The sequence below is a fragment of the Lissotriton vulgaris genome, chromosome 4_1 (genome assembly GCF_964263255.1).
Source record: "Lissotriton vulgaris chromosome 4_1, aLisVul1.2, whole genome shotgun sequence".
Classification (NCBI taxonomy): Eukaryota; Metazoa; Chordata; class Amphibia; order Caudata; family Salamandridae; genus Lissotriton; species Lissotriton vulgaris.
The window spans coordinates 2,114,073,714-2,114,092,438 of NC_141691.1; the positions used below are offsets into that span (position 1 = coordinate 2,114,073,714).

General features: G+C 48.4%; 1 protein-coding gene across 1 annotated transcript in view; it reads left to right on the plus strand.

Moving 5' to 3' along the window:
• The first annotated feature begins 1,861 nt into the window (after nt 1-1,861).
• LOC147725151 (uncharacterized) overlaps nt 1,862-18,725 on the plus strand; it is a 153,014-nt gene continuing 136,150 nt past the window's right edge. The window contains exons 1-2 of the mRNA XM_086918192.1: nt 1,862-2,263; nt 7,784-7,879. Of these exons, the coding sequence (XP_086774318.1) occupies nt 1,862-2,263; nt 7,784-7,879 (498 nt within the window). The remainder of the gene's footprint in view (nt 2,264-7,783; nt 7,880-18,725) is intronic.

Genomic DNA, 18,725 nt, shown 5'->3' on the forward strand with positions numbered 1-18,725 from the left:
CCATAGACAGTCAAAGGTAACCCACGGCAGTGTTTAGTCACTGCACTCAGCGCCTGTGGGCCTCCTACATCCTAACCTTTGGTTGTTTAGAGTAGCCCCAGCAATTCCACAGGCGCCAGGCCTGCTTTCTAATTCTCACGTGGTTCTTATACCACTATTTTAGTATATGGTTTGTGAGGTCCCTAGGGCAAAACGCATACTGTGTAACTTATCGTATGCCAATTAAGTAACTTGTATTGTACTTTTACCTCTGACCTCATGAAGAGTGCAGAGGGGTTGTGTTTAGAATAAATACATATACATTTGATTTATAAAATACAATAATCCAGCACTCCACTCAAAAAACAGTAACAATGAATAACGTTTCACAAAAATTATAATCCATTCAGCAGGTCTTCATATAAATGTTCTTTATTCAAATTCTTCTTGAGAATCACACGACCGTAGCCAACGCGTTTCATCCAAAATAACTTCTTCAGGGCGAAAAAGAGTAATGTTAGGTATTACTGACTGGTCCTTCAACCACTTCTCTTAGAAAATAGTTTTCTTTTTAGTGTATCCACCTTTGAAAATGTAATGATTTCAAGATTATACTCCCTGGTTTACCGGCAATCTAATCTTTGTAGATGCTCATAATAGTAAAATTCTAACTGGTCCTCCGCTCTTTACTCATAAGGTGGCCATTTATAACCTCAAAATTTTCCAAATGGCAACCAGGGAGGACAATCTTGAAATCATTAAGTTTTCAAAGATGGAAACACTGAAAAGAACACTATTCGCCAAGAGAAGTGGTTGAAGGACCAGTCAGTAATACCTAACATTACTTTTTTTCAACCCGAAGAAGTCCTTTAGGACGAAACGCGTTGGCTACGGTTGTGTGATTCTCAAGAAGAATTTGAATAAAGAACATTTATATAAAGACCTACTAAACGGATTATAATTTTTATGAAACGTTATTCATTGTTACTGTTTTTTGAGTGGAGTGCTGGATCATTGTATTTTATTGTAAATTGTGGGATTTTCCCTTGGAAGCCTAGGGGTATTGAGCTTCAGGGCCCTAGCACTCTGTTTTTGTAATTACTCAAACCATACTATTGATAGGTGCAGTCGTTATTGCCCTATACCCAGTGTTCTTCTCTGTTTATATATATTTGATATATACCTTGTGTGGTGTCCTTTCATTTGGTACTCAAGGGATTATAAATGGTAAAACAACTCGCTTAATTTGCTCTGTGAAGTCTTAGCCTGAAGACTGCTGGTCCACGCTACCACTAGGAGAGCTGGTCTATAAGGTTGACTTACAACCACCATCAATAAGGGTCGTTTAGACTGGTGCAAGGTGCCCACTAGAACTAGTGCACATCATATGCCAGGTTACCTTCTCACAATGGTTATCACTTATATTCTTGCACTTCTACCAGAAGTAGTGTTTTGTGACACATGCACTGTCAGTTAACATTTGAAGGGCACTGAAAAGGGTCCCGTTGAATTTATCAGGCAGAAAGAAACCTCAACACCATTTATTGTCATGTTCTGTGATTTTATAAAGCGCTTGCATATCAATGAGGTGTCTAGGTGCTTCAGTATAACAAGCAATAGGTCTTGCCTTTGGGATCTTAAAAGTATTTAATCATGCAGCACAATATTCTTGGTGCAACATCAACTGTTGAATGGCTAAACACTTATAAGGTCCCTAAGGCGAGACCTATTGGCTCTGCCAATGCTTGTTTATGAGTTGTGCCCTGCCCGCCCGTACAAGTGCTGCCTGCAGTTTATCCGGTTCTTCCACATCAGGCGCGCTCACACACAATGCAGCATTCAGAGTAAAAGTGAACGCAGCTCGGCACAGCTCACTGAAGCCATGGCGGCCGCAGACCCCAGGGCCAGGCTCCAGGAAGAGGCCACCTGCTCCATCTGCAGGGAGCTCTACACTGACCCCGTGACCCTGGACTGCGGACACAACTTCTGTCTCCCCTGCTTCAACACATTTAAGGGTAAAGAGGACCTGGAGAAGGCCTGCCCGGAATGCAGGGAGCGCTTTGACCTAGAAAGGGACCTGAGACCCAATAGGAGATTCGCAAACATGGTGGAGATAGCGAAGGAAATGCAGATAGCGCCTGGAAGCCTGTGTGAGGCGCACGAGGAGAGGCTGCAGCTCTTCTGTGAAACCGACGGTGAACTCCTGTGTGTGTTCTGTATGGGGTCCTGGGCACACCGAGAGCACCGTGTGACCTCCGTGAATGAAGCCGAGCAGGAGTACAAGGTAAGGGGGGCTGAGGCAACGCCAAGAAACCCCCGCGAAGGCCCGTGTGCTTTACAAGTGCACATGACATAAAGTTTTGTTATTCTTTGCACACTTGCTTAAAGTTTACTATGGCAAGAACATTATTACCCAGTCACACGCATTTTAAACGCATTGCTGTGTTTCTGTCCCATAATGCACATTAAATAATTTAGCTCAACCATCCTAATAAACATCACCTCGATCGGAAGTTGACATAAGGACGTCAGGACTTCGGCCGTTAATGAAGGCAGCCCCTTATTGGAAGGCTGTGTCAGGCTCCCAGGGTCTTCTCTGGATTGTTTCTCGCTCCAGCAGCCGTCTGTCTGTCCCCTGACTCCGCTGTGATCTGCTGCAGCTCAGCACGGAGCTCTGACGAGCATCCTGCGGTCAGGACATGGGTCAGGCGATCCTGACAGCACGTTCTTGTAATATTTGCTGTTGGATTCGTGCAGCTTTTTACGTGGAGTCTGAAGTGAAGACGCATCGAGCCGGCCCCAGCATCTGGCGGATTGTGCAGCACCACACTGGAGTTTACGAGGCATTAAAATAGAAATGTTGCGTCACAAACTTGTGTTTTTCCCCGCAAATTAGATTATTTTCAGTTTACTGACATTAAATGGTTTATTATATATCTATAAACTCTAAAACCTCACCTTCTATTGCCATGAACCTTTCCTGCCTTACTCCCACCGCGGCATCACCCTCTCCATGGACCCTTCCTCCCCTTATCCTCCATCACCCGTCTCACCCACAGCACTTAAATCTTCGGTCTCCTCTGACATCAGACTCACCTCGTCATCACCCTCCTGTCACAACTCTCCTCTGCCAGCCGCCTCACCCTCCCATCAACACCCCTCTGCCACTGCTACCCCCTCGACTCACACCAACTTAGACTGCCACTACCCCATCCTCCTGCTCTGCTATCACACACTTCAGTGGAGAAGTGTGGCTCAATGGTTAGAGCGGCAGACCTTGATGCAGAGCTCTGGCCCGGGACAAGGGTTCGATTCCCACCTCGGTGGGTCTCGGGCTCAAAAATTCCTCAGACCTGATATTCTCGCCTCAGTGCCTATTCCAATCATGGGTCCCACGCTGCAACTCTGGGTGATAGCTTGCTTAATCTCCACAACGGCCCCAACAGCGCTAGGATGCCTGGCTTCACCCTGGGGGTGCCCAGGAGGGGACACCTCACAGGGAAAGCCAGGACGGGTTCCACAGCGGTATGAGTAATAGCGCCACGAAACCGCTTGGTAGCAGTGCGCTCTACAAATACTTTACATTTACATTTCAGCCATCACCACTCATCCTCATCTGTCACAGCCCTCTTTCATCACACACTTCAGCCATCACCTCTCATCCTTACCTAACACTGCCCTCCTTCTTCACCCACTGCCATCACCCTCATCCTCATCCTTCAGAGCACCATGGGTTCCTCCATGGGAGTGGAGGTGCACCGCCTCCCTCTTCACACAGCTGCAGAAAGCTTGAAAAATAAAATGGTAATGTATGGATTTTATTACCATTTTAGTTTTCCACTTCCTGCTGAAATGAGAGGGCAGGGCGGGGCCAGTGCATCATTACTACTGATTGGCAGCAGAGACGAGTGGTTAGCGTATATTTAACAAGGACCCCCTGAGTTCATAGAAAATAGATTCCTAGACCAGGGAAAAGTAACCATTTGATATTTAACAATCTAGGCAACCATAAGAGACAATCAAAGAAATTTTAATAAATGGAAGGTAATTAAGCTACAAAATGTTTGTAAAGAAAGCAATTTATTAAGAGTTAAAAAGAACAATATCACATTCACAGATTTAATATGTACGTTAAAAGAGTATAGTTTAAATAAACTAGACTCAAAACAACAATCTATAAATCACATGGCATGAATCACAATGCAAATGAGAACATATATAAAGTTAAAAAACACTGGAAGTGGCAGATTGGTACTCTACGCGCGTTTCGGCGGCCAGCGCCTTCTTCTGGAGTAGACACAAAAAGTTTCTAAAAAAATAAATAAATATAGACAGAAATAAGGATTACACACATAGGTAAATGACTTTACAACAAAAGAACAGTTTTCAGATTTTACAGTAGCTTAAAAATTGAACCTTCCTATTTAAGATAGTCACCAAATAATGACAAATCTTATCATGGTTTTCATTTCCTTGTAATACTGACTAATATGGAAAAGTAATACAATTTGCTTGAATAAACCCTGTGGTAGAAAATAGATAGGGACAATGAACCCTCTTTAAGACCATGTAGATATTGATGGCCTTTTAACAAAACTGGCAGAAAAAGATTAGAATGATAATCTATACTTACAAAAAGTTGTTGTAATGATGTAAGGAAAATAATTTTCTTTCTTAGTTTCTTTAGAGAGCGGATCTAGCTGTCTGGTAACAAGAGTCTAAAGAAAAATGTATTTTCTATATTAATCCTAGCTTTATGCGACATTGGTATATATATATTTTAGCAATTATAAGACACTTACATGATATGTAGATATAGCGTGTAAAACTCAATGGCGACGTCTAGTCAAGATAGGACATTGGTATTTTATTTCCTAGATGGACGGATTCCAAACAAGAAAATATCACGCTGTAAAATCACAAGGGATAAAAATGATATTTAGAAAAAAGGCCAGGTTTGTTATCTTATTCTAGCCATATCATCATAGTTGAGTTATCTTTTTGTATTTTAAGGGAGATTTTATGAAAGGGTTCCTAGGCAGATTATCTGAAAGATTCATTGCTGGTTGGTTTTGTTGGGTAATTTGTGTTTTTAATAACACGAATTTCCAAATAGATTAATTATAATGATAGGTTGGTAATTTATCCATATTCTCAAATTGAGATCAATCTATCTAACCGATCATGACATTAACTAAAACAATATAGATTCTATCATTCGCTATCTCGCCTAATTTCCTTAGAATAAGATAAGGGTGATATATATAAAAAAACTCCAATACCTGCATCTCCTGGATTTAAATGAGGTGTAGACTGACTACCCAACAATACCAACCAGCAATGAATCTAGGAAATAAAATACCAATGTTCTATCTTGACAGACGTCGCCATTGAATTTTACACGCTATATCTACATATCATGTAATTGTCTTATAATTGCTAAAATATATATATACCAATGTCGCATAAAGCTAGGATTAATATAGAAAATTAATTTTTCTTTAGACTCTTGTTACCAGACAGCTAGATCCGCTCTCTAAAGAAACTAAGAAAGAAAATTATTTTCCTTACATCATTACAACAACTTTTTGTAAGTATAGATTATCATTCTAATCTTTTTCTGCCAGTTTTGTTAAAAGGCCATCAATATCTACATGGTCTTAAAGAGGGTTCATTGTCCCTATCTATTTTCTACCACAGGGTTTATTCAAGCAAATTTGTATTACTTTTCCATATTAGTCAGTATTACAAGGAAATGACAACTATGATAAGATTTGTCATTATTTGGTGACTATCTTAAATAGGAAGGTTCAATTTTTAAGCTACTGTAAAATCTGAAAACTGTTCTTTTGTTGTAAAGTCATTTACCTATGTGTGTAATCCTTATTTCTGTCTATATTTATTTATTTTTTTAGAAACTTTTTGTGGCTCCTCCAGAAGAAGGTGCTGGCCGCCGAAACGCGCGTAGAGTACCAATCTGCCACTTCCAGTGTTTTTTAACTTTATATATGTTCTCATTTGCATTGTGATTCATGCCATGTGATTTATAGATTGTTGTTTTAAGTCTAGTTTATTTAAACTATACTCTTTTAACGTACATATTAAATCTGTGAATGTGATATTGTTCTTTTTAACTCTTAATAAATTGCTTTCTTTACAAACATTTTGTAGCTTAATTACCTTCCATTTATTAAAATTTCTTTGATTGTCTCTTATGGTTGCCTAGATTGTTAAATATCAAATAGCAGAGACGAGTGGACCTTTCAGGGTGAATTGGGCATGTCGGCATGGCCACCTACATTATTAGAGCAAAACAGTCATGCGCAATTCAACCTCTCCAATCAGCTGTCACAGACAGCCGGGTAGGAGAGCAGGCACAGGCCTTCAGTGCTCTTCAGAGCGCTGAAGCAGCCTGCTCCAGCCAATCCAGAAACTTGTCTCATGCAGCATGAGAGCAGTCTTTGGATTGGATAAGGCGCTACGTGACTTTGCGATGAAGGAGTCGGGAGCTGGCTGGAGGAGTCCAATGCCAGCTGGGGAACACCGAGGACAGGGCGTGCTGCAGGCTAAAAAGGTAGCTGAAACTTTTCTTTTCTTTTTAAAATGCAAAAGTTTATTTGTATATCGTTTAATGTTATATGTGTGGACCTACCATTTTCCTGGCTCACCAACCGCCACTGTGACACAGCCCTCTTTTATCCCTTCCATACATCACCCTCATCCTGATCTGTCACAGCCCTCTTTCATCACCCACTGCCATCACCCTCATCCTTAACAGTCACAGCCCTCTTTTATCCCCTCTTCTCTTACCATCATTCTTACCTGTCACAGCCCTCTTTCATCACACCCATTGCCATCACCCTCACCCTCTGTCTTCTCCTCAATGCCATCATCCGCATCCTTATCTGTCACAGATATAGAGGTCAATCAAGAACTCATTTGAATGAAATTGGGATAAAAACAGCTCTGAGGTGCTGCAGACACAAAATGTGGCATGTTCAGGATGTGGCTGGTCATGTATTTTAATATTGATGATAATGTACTGGAAACCACAAAATGGATATGTGTGCTGGTACACATGATCTGGAATCATGTGGCCTGGTATGTCCAATCTGTATATGTGTGTCAGGAACCTGTAAACTCTGCGGGGCCGATTCACAGATCTAATTTAAGACAAAATCCTAACTTTATGACTTTCAGTATTCACAGAAGGCATTTAGTAGTAGTAAATTTAGGACTTCTTTACTAAATGCCTTCTGTGAATACCAAAAGTAGTAAGTTTAGGATTTTATTTAAGGTTAGTTCTGTGGATTGGCCCCTGAGTGTGGCTAGAGCTTAAATTCCAAATATAGTGCTTAAAATACATACATGCATGGCTTTGTACACATGAAGTGGAAACATGAGAAATGGTACTTACGTTCTCTACATGTATGACTAGGGCTTAAAATCTGTGCATGTGTGGCTTGGTACACATGATCTGGAATCATTTCACCAGGTACTTACAATCTGTGCAGTTCAGGCTGGTACACATGATTTTGAAGCATGTGACCCGGTACTTACAAACTGTTCATATGCTCCAGGTACTTATTTTTCGAATGTGTGACTAAAATTTGTAATCTGGATATTTGTGATACTTGTAATCTGGATATATGTGGCTAAAACGTGTAATCAAGAGAGTGTGAAACAGGTGTGGTTGGTGGTTACAATTTGCATATGTATAGATGATCTAGTAATGACTAATATTATAAGAACAACTTCACTTTACCAATCTATGTTTGTAACCTGTGTACTTTTTTATCTGCAGGTAAAGCTCCGAGAATGGCTCCGTCCTCTGAAGGAAGAAATGGGATACATTCTGGAGTGTAAACCCAAGGAAGAGGAACAATATAACACCATGAGGGTGAGTGGCAGCTGTGAGTTCTGTATATTTTAACACCTGTCTTTGTGTATGTTCAGGGCCCTGCATGTGCCGGTCTAGGCTAGAGATGCAAAGAGGCCAATGGTTCTTCCTCTAGAGGTCTTGCTTCCACAAAGGAAAATATACTTACTGCCGAGTCACTGTACTGGCGGCCCAGGGATGCACATCTTTCCAGGGGTCTTCATGAGAGAATCCAAAGCAAGAATTACTCTTCCAGCCTCTAGGTAACAATCACAAATTTTCATGGTCTATTTAAGAGTATGTATGTACAGATCTTAGCCATTTGAGCAATGAATGAATGAATGAATGTTGGATTTATAGAGCGCATGGTTACCCTGGAGCGTCCTAGCGCTGTACCACTGGGGAACCCGTCCTGGCTTTCCATGTGAGATGGTCCCTTTACTGGGCATCCCCAAGGTGCAAGCAGGCATCCCCAGCGCTGATGGGGCCAGAGTGGAGATTAAGCAAGCTATTGCCCAGAGTTGCAGCGTGGGACCCCATGGTTAGAGTGGCACCGAGGCGAGATTTATCGGGCCCACTGAGATTGGTCCTGCACCCGGCCACGTCGGGAATTGAACCCTGATCCGGGCCGACCTTTGCCTCTGGGTCTGCCGCCTCTAACCATTGAGCCACACTTCTCCTCAATCATGGTTAATTTATTTTCCTCTGCTTAGTAATGTGCTTAATATCAGAGGGTCACTGTGACTGATCGAAGGTGGTAATCTGATACAAAAGTGTGATATAAAACTGAACCCATCCTTTGGCTGCATAAAGAGTAGTTCCCTCTTTTGTAGAATGGGTTTGTGGTAGCACATCCTTTCCTACATTAGAAAACATGGCTTGTAAAGCCAGGATCAAAACAGGAACTCACAGGCAAGCAGAGGGACTTCCTAGCCTGCTCATGGAATTGGGCATCTGAGGCAGTGCGCAAGGGCAGGCATGGGACAAAAACATAGCCAGGTACCCTGAGGTCTTAACATCCAGAGCAGACTGGGCGCCTGCACAGACAGCTAACTGGGGAAAGCCAGGCATACTTGTGGTGTACCTCCGCACATGCAGTGTCGGATCCTGCGACAGGCGATTGGGTTCTGACCTTGGGAGGATAAAGGGAGTGGAGTCCTATGTGGAAGTCCCAGCCACACCCTGGGAGAGCCCCAGGCCATTGAACATTCAGCAGGCATAGAACCAGGTGAAACATAGGGTCATAAGGCGCATTTGCAGTGATGATGATCAATGTGCCCTTCAATTCACATTAATTCCAGCAGCGAGCTGCGTTCTTCATCAGCGTGGGTGTTGAGTGATCCACTGTGTAAAGTTAGTGGCACCTTTTGAAATCTTCGTTCTACTGTGGTTGCAGGAGAGATGGGAAAAACAGTGCTTCCACAAGCAAAATACTTTTACACCTCTTCAGGCTACCTGTCTGGAGTCAACCTTTGTGACTCAAAGGATGCTTCCAGGTGCTGTGCCAAGGAGACCCAGCCTGCCACTGAACTGGGCTGGAAAGTGAGTGGCTGCCATGGCAGTCGGTGTAGGCAAGTCCACTAGTGGTCATCCCAGACTCTTGGTGGGACCGTACAAGCCTTAAAACTCAAGAGCAGTCACACAGGACTGGGCAACCAGATGGGTAGCAATAATCAAAGGTCACCTATCCCCCCAAAACATCAGCTATCTGTCATTGGGCAAGATGGAGTCAGGGCTCCATCCTGGCATGTCAAGAGACCCTGACTTGCATGGCAGGCCCAAGTAATGCTGGCAGGCTGGGACCTCCAAGCCCTGGTGAGAGGACATGAGCCATGTTTTAGCCCACACAGTCAAAGCAACTCATGCTCTTCTCACTGGGGGTTCATATGGAAACCCCTGATCTGCTGGGGGTGGTGTCTCTCCCACCACTTGAATCAGTTCATACTGGCTTTGAGGGTCTTGTATTTCCATTGAGAGGAGCTGGAGTTCCCTCTTGGTCCTAGCTCCCTCTCATGCAGGCTGCTTTTTTCAGAGAAGATGTGCTAATCCTCCGTCACTTGAAACCCAGGCAGGCAAAGATAAGGCACAGGAGCTCCCAGGTGGCAGGGCCTTAAGGGGTTTTCAGCCCAGGGAGGCAGTGCAATTCATCTCCTTGGGATTGTGGTGAGTGAGTGTGGTTGAGGCCTCTGGAGGGCTTCCGTTGCATCATGCTCCTCCCATAGTTCCTGGGATCCCAGACAGGCCCTCATGTGTCGGTTGGGTCCTCCAGGTCTGAGGTGCCCGTGATGCACTCAGTCATTTTCCCAAGCACCATGCAGTTGAGTACCTAAACAGCTGTTGTTATCATACCCAAGCAACATTGACACAGGACTGAGGCAGATCTTTCCCAGAATACCTCTAGATCATGAGGTCGAGCATGAGCCAGCTAGCAAGCGTTGCTCTGCGAAGAGCTGTGGTAGTTCAGTACAGGAGAGAAGCCCTGCCCACTCCCCTACCCATGATTTTCATTTGCTTATGTCTTTGTCCTTTGCAAATGCTGCCTACTGATCATTATAATGCTTGTTAGTTCCCCCTTAATACAGCCATGTCATCATTTGTAACCTCCCATGGGCAAGTCCACTTCCACTTTCGAAGCTGGAAGCATCGCCTGGACAATGGCAACCATGGCGTGGTGGGGGCGGAGCTTTCCGGCAGCTAAAATGGCTGCTTGAACCCGGAGCTCCGTGCTGCACTGCCCATTATCCTTCATAATGTCAAAGTGTGAATATTATTACCCCAAACACACCCCCCCAGGAGCGTGAACCCACCGGGTCCCCAGCAATCCCAAACTTGCGGTGATTTGGTGTTCCGGAGCCCGACTGAGATCGCGAGCTTGCCCGCGGAAAACTGGGCCGAGAAGCCGCAACCTCCAGTGCTCGCTCCGCCGGCCAGCGTGCCCTTGTGTGCGGCATTGGTGAGCGCGCTTGGCCCGGCTGCCTGTGGTGGTGCCCTGCCGGCTGCTGAGCCCCACCGCGGATATCACCTGGAATACCTGTGGGGTGAGGAGCGGACACCGAAACGCCCGTGGGGGGAGACCTGCCCCTGCCAGCAACCTTGAGACCAGGATCAGGAGAGAAAGGAGCAGCGTTGACTGCGCCGCAGGGCGGCGACTCGGAGTGGCGGAGATCCTACGGCCTGGGCACATCGGAGCCGGATTCTGAGCAATAGTAGATCTCTGCAGGCAGACGGGAGAGGCCCTACGGGAAAGTAAGGAGTGCCCACCCCAGAAAAATGGTGAACGGCTCAGGACGCTGCAGCCTTGTGAGCCCGTGGTGGAGCACACTTGACTTCAGTGGTGAGGGGGTCCCGGGGAAGTGGCTTTGGAGCACAGCAGCGGTCCCATAGGAGTGGCGTTGGTCCCTGACTGGGGAGGGGTTCCCCCCGAGTGCTTACCCTCTTGCTGCGTGCTGACCCGTGGGAGTGACCGAGGGAGACCTGTGCCGGCTGGTGGAGGCAATTCCCATAGCGCAGAGAGGAAGCTTTACAGTAGCTGAACTTGGCGGGGGAACGGCCCTAGAGATACAGTCACCCCATCGCTCCTGTGCGCTGGACGCTGCATGACATACTGCGACGCTGGGACAGACGTGTGTGGACCGGTGCGGACAGCTGGTGTTATTTACAACCACACACCTCTGGTCTGCATAGGGCCTGCACACTGCAACAGGATCTCCTGGGGAAATACTTTGAGCTATCACCCGTTGCGGTACGGTCGTACGGTTGTGACGATGGGGAAGGGGGACAAAACGCATAGCAGACTCCCGTTTGCGCAGAGACGATTACAAATGCAAAGCCCCCCTGCGGAGCACAGAGAGCCCACGCAACCCGCGGACGAGCGGACACCTGACAACGACATCAAGAGTATGCTACGCTCCATGGAACAAAGCATACAAACCAGCATATCAGAGCTGGGCGCTAAGATGGACGCAATGACCTACAGAATGGACCGGAGGGATGAGCGTCTGGACAAACATGCTGAGAAACACGACATGGCCGAGAAGAGGATAACAGAAGTCGAAGATGCACAGACCGAGCTAGACACGGCGCAAAGGAAGATGGAACACCTGATGCGTTCCCTTCAGGACAAGTCGGAGGACTTGGAAGCGCACTCGCGGCGATGCCAAGACAACTGACTCATTGTCAGTGAAATTGCTCTCCCACCCTCGCAGCTCCACCATTAAGTGAGGTGCCCCTGCACTCTTGAGTGTTAGTGATCGAGGCCCTCCTCCATCCGCAGGTTTTCCCTGCGCCTCATCCCTGGTGGTCCAGTGGACCTCTGTCTCCTTTCTCTCACTCTGCTCCTTCACTCGTTTTTCTACCCTTTCTATCTTTCACCTTTCTGCACCTTTCTGCATCTCTGCTCTTTTGTGTCTTATTTCTGCCCATTTTCCCTTTCTCTCCCTCTGCTCCTTCACTCGTTTGCACTCGTTTTTCTACCCTTTCTATCTCTCACCTTTCTGCACCTCTGCTCTTTTGTGCCTTATTTCTGCCCATTTTCCCTTTCTCTCCCTCTGCTCCTTCACTCGTTTTCACTCGTTTTTCTACCCTTTTCATCTTTCACCTTTCCGCCCTTTTCTGCATCTCTGCTCTTTTGTACCTTATTTCTGCTTATTCTCCCTTTTTTCCTTATCCCTTCTTTCCTCCTGCTGCCCCCGCGCCCCCCCCAGCGCGACCAGCCCAATCCAGCTCCTCTCCCCGCTCCCGCCTCCCAGCTGTCCAGCCCTCCCCGACCCCTACTTAATTGCGGCCGCGGGCTGCGGGCGCGCCGCTAGTGCACCGAAGGCGCGTCAAGGGCAAGCACGTCTGCGCCCGTCCACGATCAGCACCAGGAACCGTGGACCTCCGCCCCGCCAACGCTACGACCCAGCAGCACTCCACGCACTCAACCCAGGCTGCAACAACAACTGCAAGCTAGCATCACCAGCCGACACCCATGGACCCTTCAGCTGTCACCGCTGCCGGCACACCTGCAGCACCGCCAAGAACACGGATCCAGCACAACCCACCCACAAGAACACAACAGAACCGAAGACCCTTCAATGCATCCTCCTCAACGTCCGATCCCTCCACAAACACGCCACAGAAATCTGGGACCTCCTCAACAGCACCACACCTGACGTAGCATTCTTCACCGAAACCTGGACCAACGCCACCTCAGGACCGGACATCGCCATCGCCATCCCCTAAGGATACAAGATCTACAGGAAGGACCGCCCCACCCACCCAGGAGGAGGAATCGCCATCGTCCACAAATCCAGCCTATGCCTGAGCACACTCCCTGACGAGTCCACAGAACTAATGGAACACTTTCACTTCAAGATACTGGCCAGCCCCACTGCCGTCCTCCGAGGAACCCTCATCTACCGACCCCCTGGACCCCCTGGACCCCGCGGACCCTTCGCCAACTCCATCACGGACATTATCTCCCCGCAGGCCATCGCATCCACCAACTACACCCTGCTGGGAGACCTCAACTTTCACCTCGACAATCAACTGGACCCCAACACCACATGCCTCCTGGACAACCTCCACAACATTGGAAACTGCCAGATCGTGACCGAGCCCACGCACTCAGCAGGACACACCCTCGACCCCCTCTTCACTACAGGAAACTCCATCACCTTCAGCCACACCACCGAACTCCCATGGACCGACCATCGTTGCGTCCACTTCACCTTCAGAACACCCACCATCCACAGACTCCAGCACCTGCTTCCACAAAGAAACTCATCTCCTCACTCAACAACTCCACCCCAACCATCGCGGAAAACGACGACCCCAACACCGCAGCCCAAACCCTGCATAGATGGATCTCGGACAGCACCAACACCATAGCCCCCCTCAAGATAAATAACCATACCCGTGCCAAGAAAGCCAGATGGTTTACCACCGAACTTCGAGAGTCCAGGCGCACATGCCGCCGCCTCGAAAAGGCCTGGAGAAACACCAAATCCACAGAAGCCCACAACAACTTCAGAGCCGCCACCAACGCTCACCATCAACTCATCAGAGAAACGAAGAAAAAAGCGATTGAAGACAGAATCTCCACCCACGTACACAACAGCAAGGAACTCTTCAGCATCATCAAGGAGTTCGCCCAACCCACCAGCGAGTCTACTGACATCCCTCCCTCACAAGACCTCTGCGACAAACTCAGTACCTTTTTCCACCACAAAATCACGAGCATCTACAACAACTTCGACGAAGACAACCAACACACTGAACCCTCACCAACCACCCCCGACACCCGGAAACCAGCGATTGATGACTGGACAGCCCTCACCACCAAAGACACACTGAAGACAATGAAGTCAATCCACTCAGGGGCCCCCACGGACCCCTGCCCCCACCACATCTTCAACAGAGCCGCTGACACCATCGCACCCATGTTCTGCCACACCATCACCGCTCCCTGGCGACCGCCTCGTTCCCCGACGACTGGAAACACGCCGAGGTCAACCCCCTCCTGAAGAAACACTCAGCGGACCCCACCGACCGCAAAAACTACAGACCCATCTCCCTGTTCCCTTTCCCAGCGAAAGTCATCGAGAAAGCCATCAACAGCCAACTCGCCACATTCATTGAAGACTACAACATCCTCGACTCCTCCCAATCCGGCTTCAGAAAAAAAACACAGTACGGAAACCGCCCTCCTCGCCGCAACAGACGACATCCGCACCCTACTGGACAAAGGAGAAACAGTAGCCCTCATCCTCCAAGACCTATCAGCGGCGTTCGACACAGTCTCCCATTTCACCCTAATATGCAGACTCTACGACGCAGGAATCCAGGACAAGGCCCTCGACTGGATCTGCTCCTTCCTCTCCGGCAGGACGCAACGGGTCAGACTCCCCCCTTTACTCTCAGACCCCACACCTACCACCTGCGGAGTGCCCCAGGGCTCCTCCCTCAGCCCGACGCTCTTCAACGTCTTCATGGCTCCACTTGCCCCCATCGTCAGAACCTATGGACTCAACATTGTGTCATACGCAGACGACACCCAGCTCATCCTTTCCCTATCCATCGAGCCCAACACCACCAGACGCAACTTTCAAGAAGGCATGGAAGCCATCGCCAAATGGATGAAAAACAGCTGCCTACAACTAAACACCAACAAAACTGAAGTACTCATCATGGGCCCAAACCCCGATGCCTGGAGCGACACCTGGTGGCCCACCGCCCTCGGAAACCCGCCAACCCCCACAGACCACGCACGCAACCTGGGAATCATCCTGGTCTCCGAGCTCAAAATGGACCGCCAGATCAACTCTGTCTCATCTTCCTGCTTCCACACCCTCCGCCTCCTTCGTAAGACCTTCAAATGGATCCCCCTTGAACACCGAAAGACAGTCACTCATGCCTTGGTCACCAGCAGACTCGACTACGGCAACGCACTCTACGCCGGAATAAACAAAAACCTCATCCGCAAGCTACAGAACATCCAGAACGCCGCCGCAAGACTGGTCCTTAACCTGACAAAAGACTGCCACATCTCCCAGCACCTGCGCACACTCCACTGGCTCCCCGTCGAGGTGAGAATCACCTTTAAGATGCTCACCCACGCACACAAGGCCCTCCACGGCACCGGACCAGCATACCTGAACAGCCGGCTCAAATTCCACTCACCCCAAAGGACCCTACGATCAGCCCAGCTCTCCTATGCCGAGGTCCCCCGCACCAGAAAGACCAGATTGGGAGGCCGCTCCTTCTCCTTTCTCGCGGCCAAAGCATGGAACGCCCTTCCGCTCCACCTCAGACAGAGAACATCGCTCCCCATCTTTGCAAGAAACCTCAAAACCTGGCTCTTCGACAGACCCCCTCCTTGATGGAATGGAACCTGCACCCCCCCCACCCATAGCGCCTTGAGACCCTTACGGGTGAGTAGTTGCGCTTTAACAAACTCCTGATTGATTGATTGATTGATGCAACCTGCGCATAACGGGGCTGCCGGAGACCACGCAAACTGGCAAGATGGAACTCTTCGTGGAAAAGTTACTCACTACTCTTTTGGGAGATGGAGTGTTCTCTGCGATGTTTGTGGTGGAGAGGGCGCATCGGTCCTTGGGCCTTCGCCCGAAGCCGGGGGCGCCTCCCCGCCCGATTATAGCTAAGTTGCTTAATTACCAAGACAGGGATACAGCCCTCAGACTTGCTAGGTCACAGACCTCACTTCAGTTCTAAGGGTCAGCAATATCAATATACCCTGACTTTACAGCGAAAGTGCAGGAAGCGCGCAAACACTTCCTCCCCCACAAGAAGCGACTCAGAGAATTAGGCCTGGACTATGCGATGCTGTACCCTGGAAAATTACGTGTCAACAGGCAGGGTCACTCACACATATTCACGGACCCGAAAGAACTGATGCAGGCAATGAAGCGATGGTCGAGGGACCAGAGAAACGATGGCACAGATAAACCAACAGACAAAGAAAATAGCCACCTGGACGACCAGGAATGACTAAGTCACTAGATCTACATGGGACCCTACACCTGTGACGCTGGTGGAAAGACTGAGAACAGTTGCGCACTGATTGTGCTGAAGTGGTCGGTGCCCGGGCCCGCTCTTGGAACGGAGAAACACTGTAAAGATAAGTAGAAGGGATGGAGGAGAAACGTTGGGGACGATTGGTTTATATAACTGTACAAGCATGTCCTCCGCAGCGGCCTGCGTTGAAATATTTTTGAACTGAGTGTGATTGGGGGGTGCGGGGAGGGACAGATGGACGACGGGGGAATAGAGAGGACATCATTGAACAATCTTACGCACTGGTAGGATACACTGTTTACAGTTACGCTGGTGCATGGCGGAAGGAGGGGGAAAGCCCGACATAGCACCTTGAGAACATTGGAGGTAACGGGCTGTTAGGTGACCTGGATGCCCAAGCGCAATGCACTACTGACGTTCTGGTTACTAAGTTGAGGGAGTTGGTATTGGGATGGCGGGGTTGGGAAGGGAATCTGCATGGCCAAGTTGGGGGGGTCTGCTGAGGGAGGGGGTGGAGGGGTGGGGAAGTATTCGGATGTGTTATGGTTTGCTCTGCCTGTTCGCTCTGTCCTCACTGGTCTTTGAGATTGCAATTTCCTTACACTGCACTACACCACTACTACGATGGCTGGCTCAGACTGTATAGCAGCGGACGGGGAGGCTGGGATTCTTAACGCGTTGACGTGGAATGTGCGGGGTCTGAATGATCATCAGAAAATCAGAAAGGTCCTGAATTAATTACAGCGACATAAAGTTGACCTAACACTGATACAGGAGACGCACCTTCCGCTCACGAGTAGAATGCTTCTTAGCAGGGGTCTGGCAGGCAACTGCGCTGCCGCTGGATTCACAACTCACTCTAGAGGGGTCTTGACATGGGTTAACCCTAAGTCGAAACTGACACTGTCTTTACTGAGGGCAGACCCAGAGGGACGATTTCTAATCTCAAGATGTGTAGGGAAGGGTCACGATTTAATGGTGGTTAATGTTTACGGCCCCAACTACGATTCCCCGGAATTTTATGGTGCCCTTGCGCAGCACTGTCATGCATATCCCACTACACAATTAATATGGGGAGGCGACTTGAACTTAGTGTTGTATCAAGCGCTGGACAGGTCCTCAGGCCCCGCACGCAGACCTACAGCAGCCGCATTGAAAATATACTCGGAACTAATTAAACTGGACTTAGTTGATGTGTGGAGAAGTAGGCACACTGCTAGAGGGGGGTTCACTCATTATTCGGCATTTCACGACATACACACCAGAATCGACTACTGGTTGGCGTCATCCTCAGTTATGAGACACATAAAATCCTGCACTGTGCTGCCGCGCACCCTCTTAGATCACTCGCCGCTCCTCCTGGTACTCGAGACGCCAGTGAAGAAGATCCCGCCATTCACGTGACGTTTCCCCCCGTATTCCCTACTGGATGAGCACTTTCGGGGTGAAATCGCAGTAAAAATTGAACAATTCTTTGACACTAATGTGGGGTCGGTGGATAGCTTCCAAACAGTCTAGGAAACCTTTAAGGTTTACATCCGAGGTATTGCTATGGCAAAGTACTCGAGTGTCCTCAAGGCTATACGCCTAAGTTTGTCACACTTGGAGTCCAGACTAACGGAGTTGGAGAAATCTCAACTGGAGGGCTCAAGTACTGAGGTGGCGGAAGACATCAAGAACCTCATAGCAGAATACAACGAGGAAGCTGACAGAGAAGTCCAGCATATAGGGAAGTACGGGACGGCCCGGTCGTATGGTGAGGAAGAGCACCCGGGCTCCCACCTGGCCAGGATAATGCGTAACTCTAGACGCCCGCAAATAATATCAGAGCTAGAGGCAACTGATGGTCATCTCCTCACAGAAGAATCAGAGATTGCAGAGGAGTTTAGGAACTATTACTCTGGGCTCTACTCTTCTCGAACTGTGAACAATGAGGAGGCCATAGACGATTACCTGGGCCATATACAGCTGCCTTTCTTAAAGGACTCTGACCAGGAATTCTTGATGCAGCCCATACACAAGGACTAGATCGCGGACGCGCTTGCAAGCATGCGGTCAGCCAGTGCCCCCGGAGCGCATGGGCTCAGAGTGGGCTTTTATAAGGCGTTTAAAGAAGCACTGATTCCTCATTTATCCACACTGTTTGATGACATCGGTGTGGAGGGCAGCATGCCACGGTCTATGCGGGAGGCCCTGATAGTAACTATTCTTAAACCAGGCAAGCCCACAAATGCTTGTAGCTCCTACAGGCCACTGTCCCTTCTAAATGTTGACGCCAAGATTTATGCCAAAGTCCTGGCGACATGCTTGCCGTTACTTGCCCCGGAGCTGGTGGCACCGGAGCAGG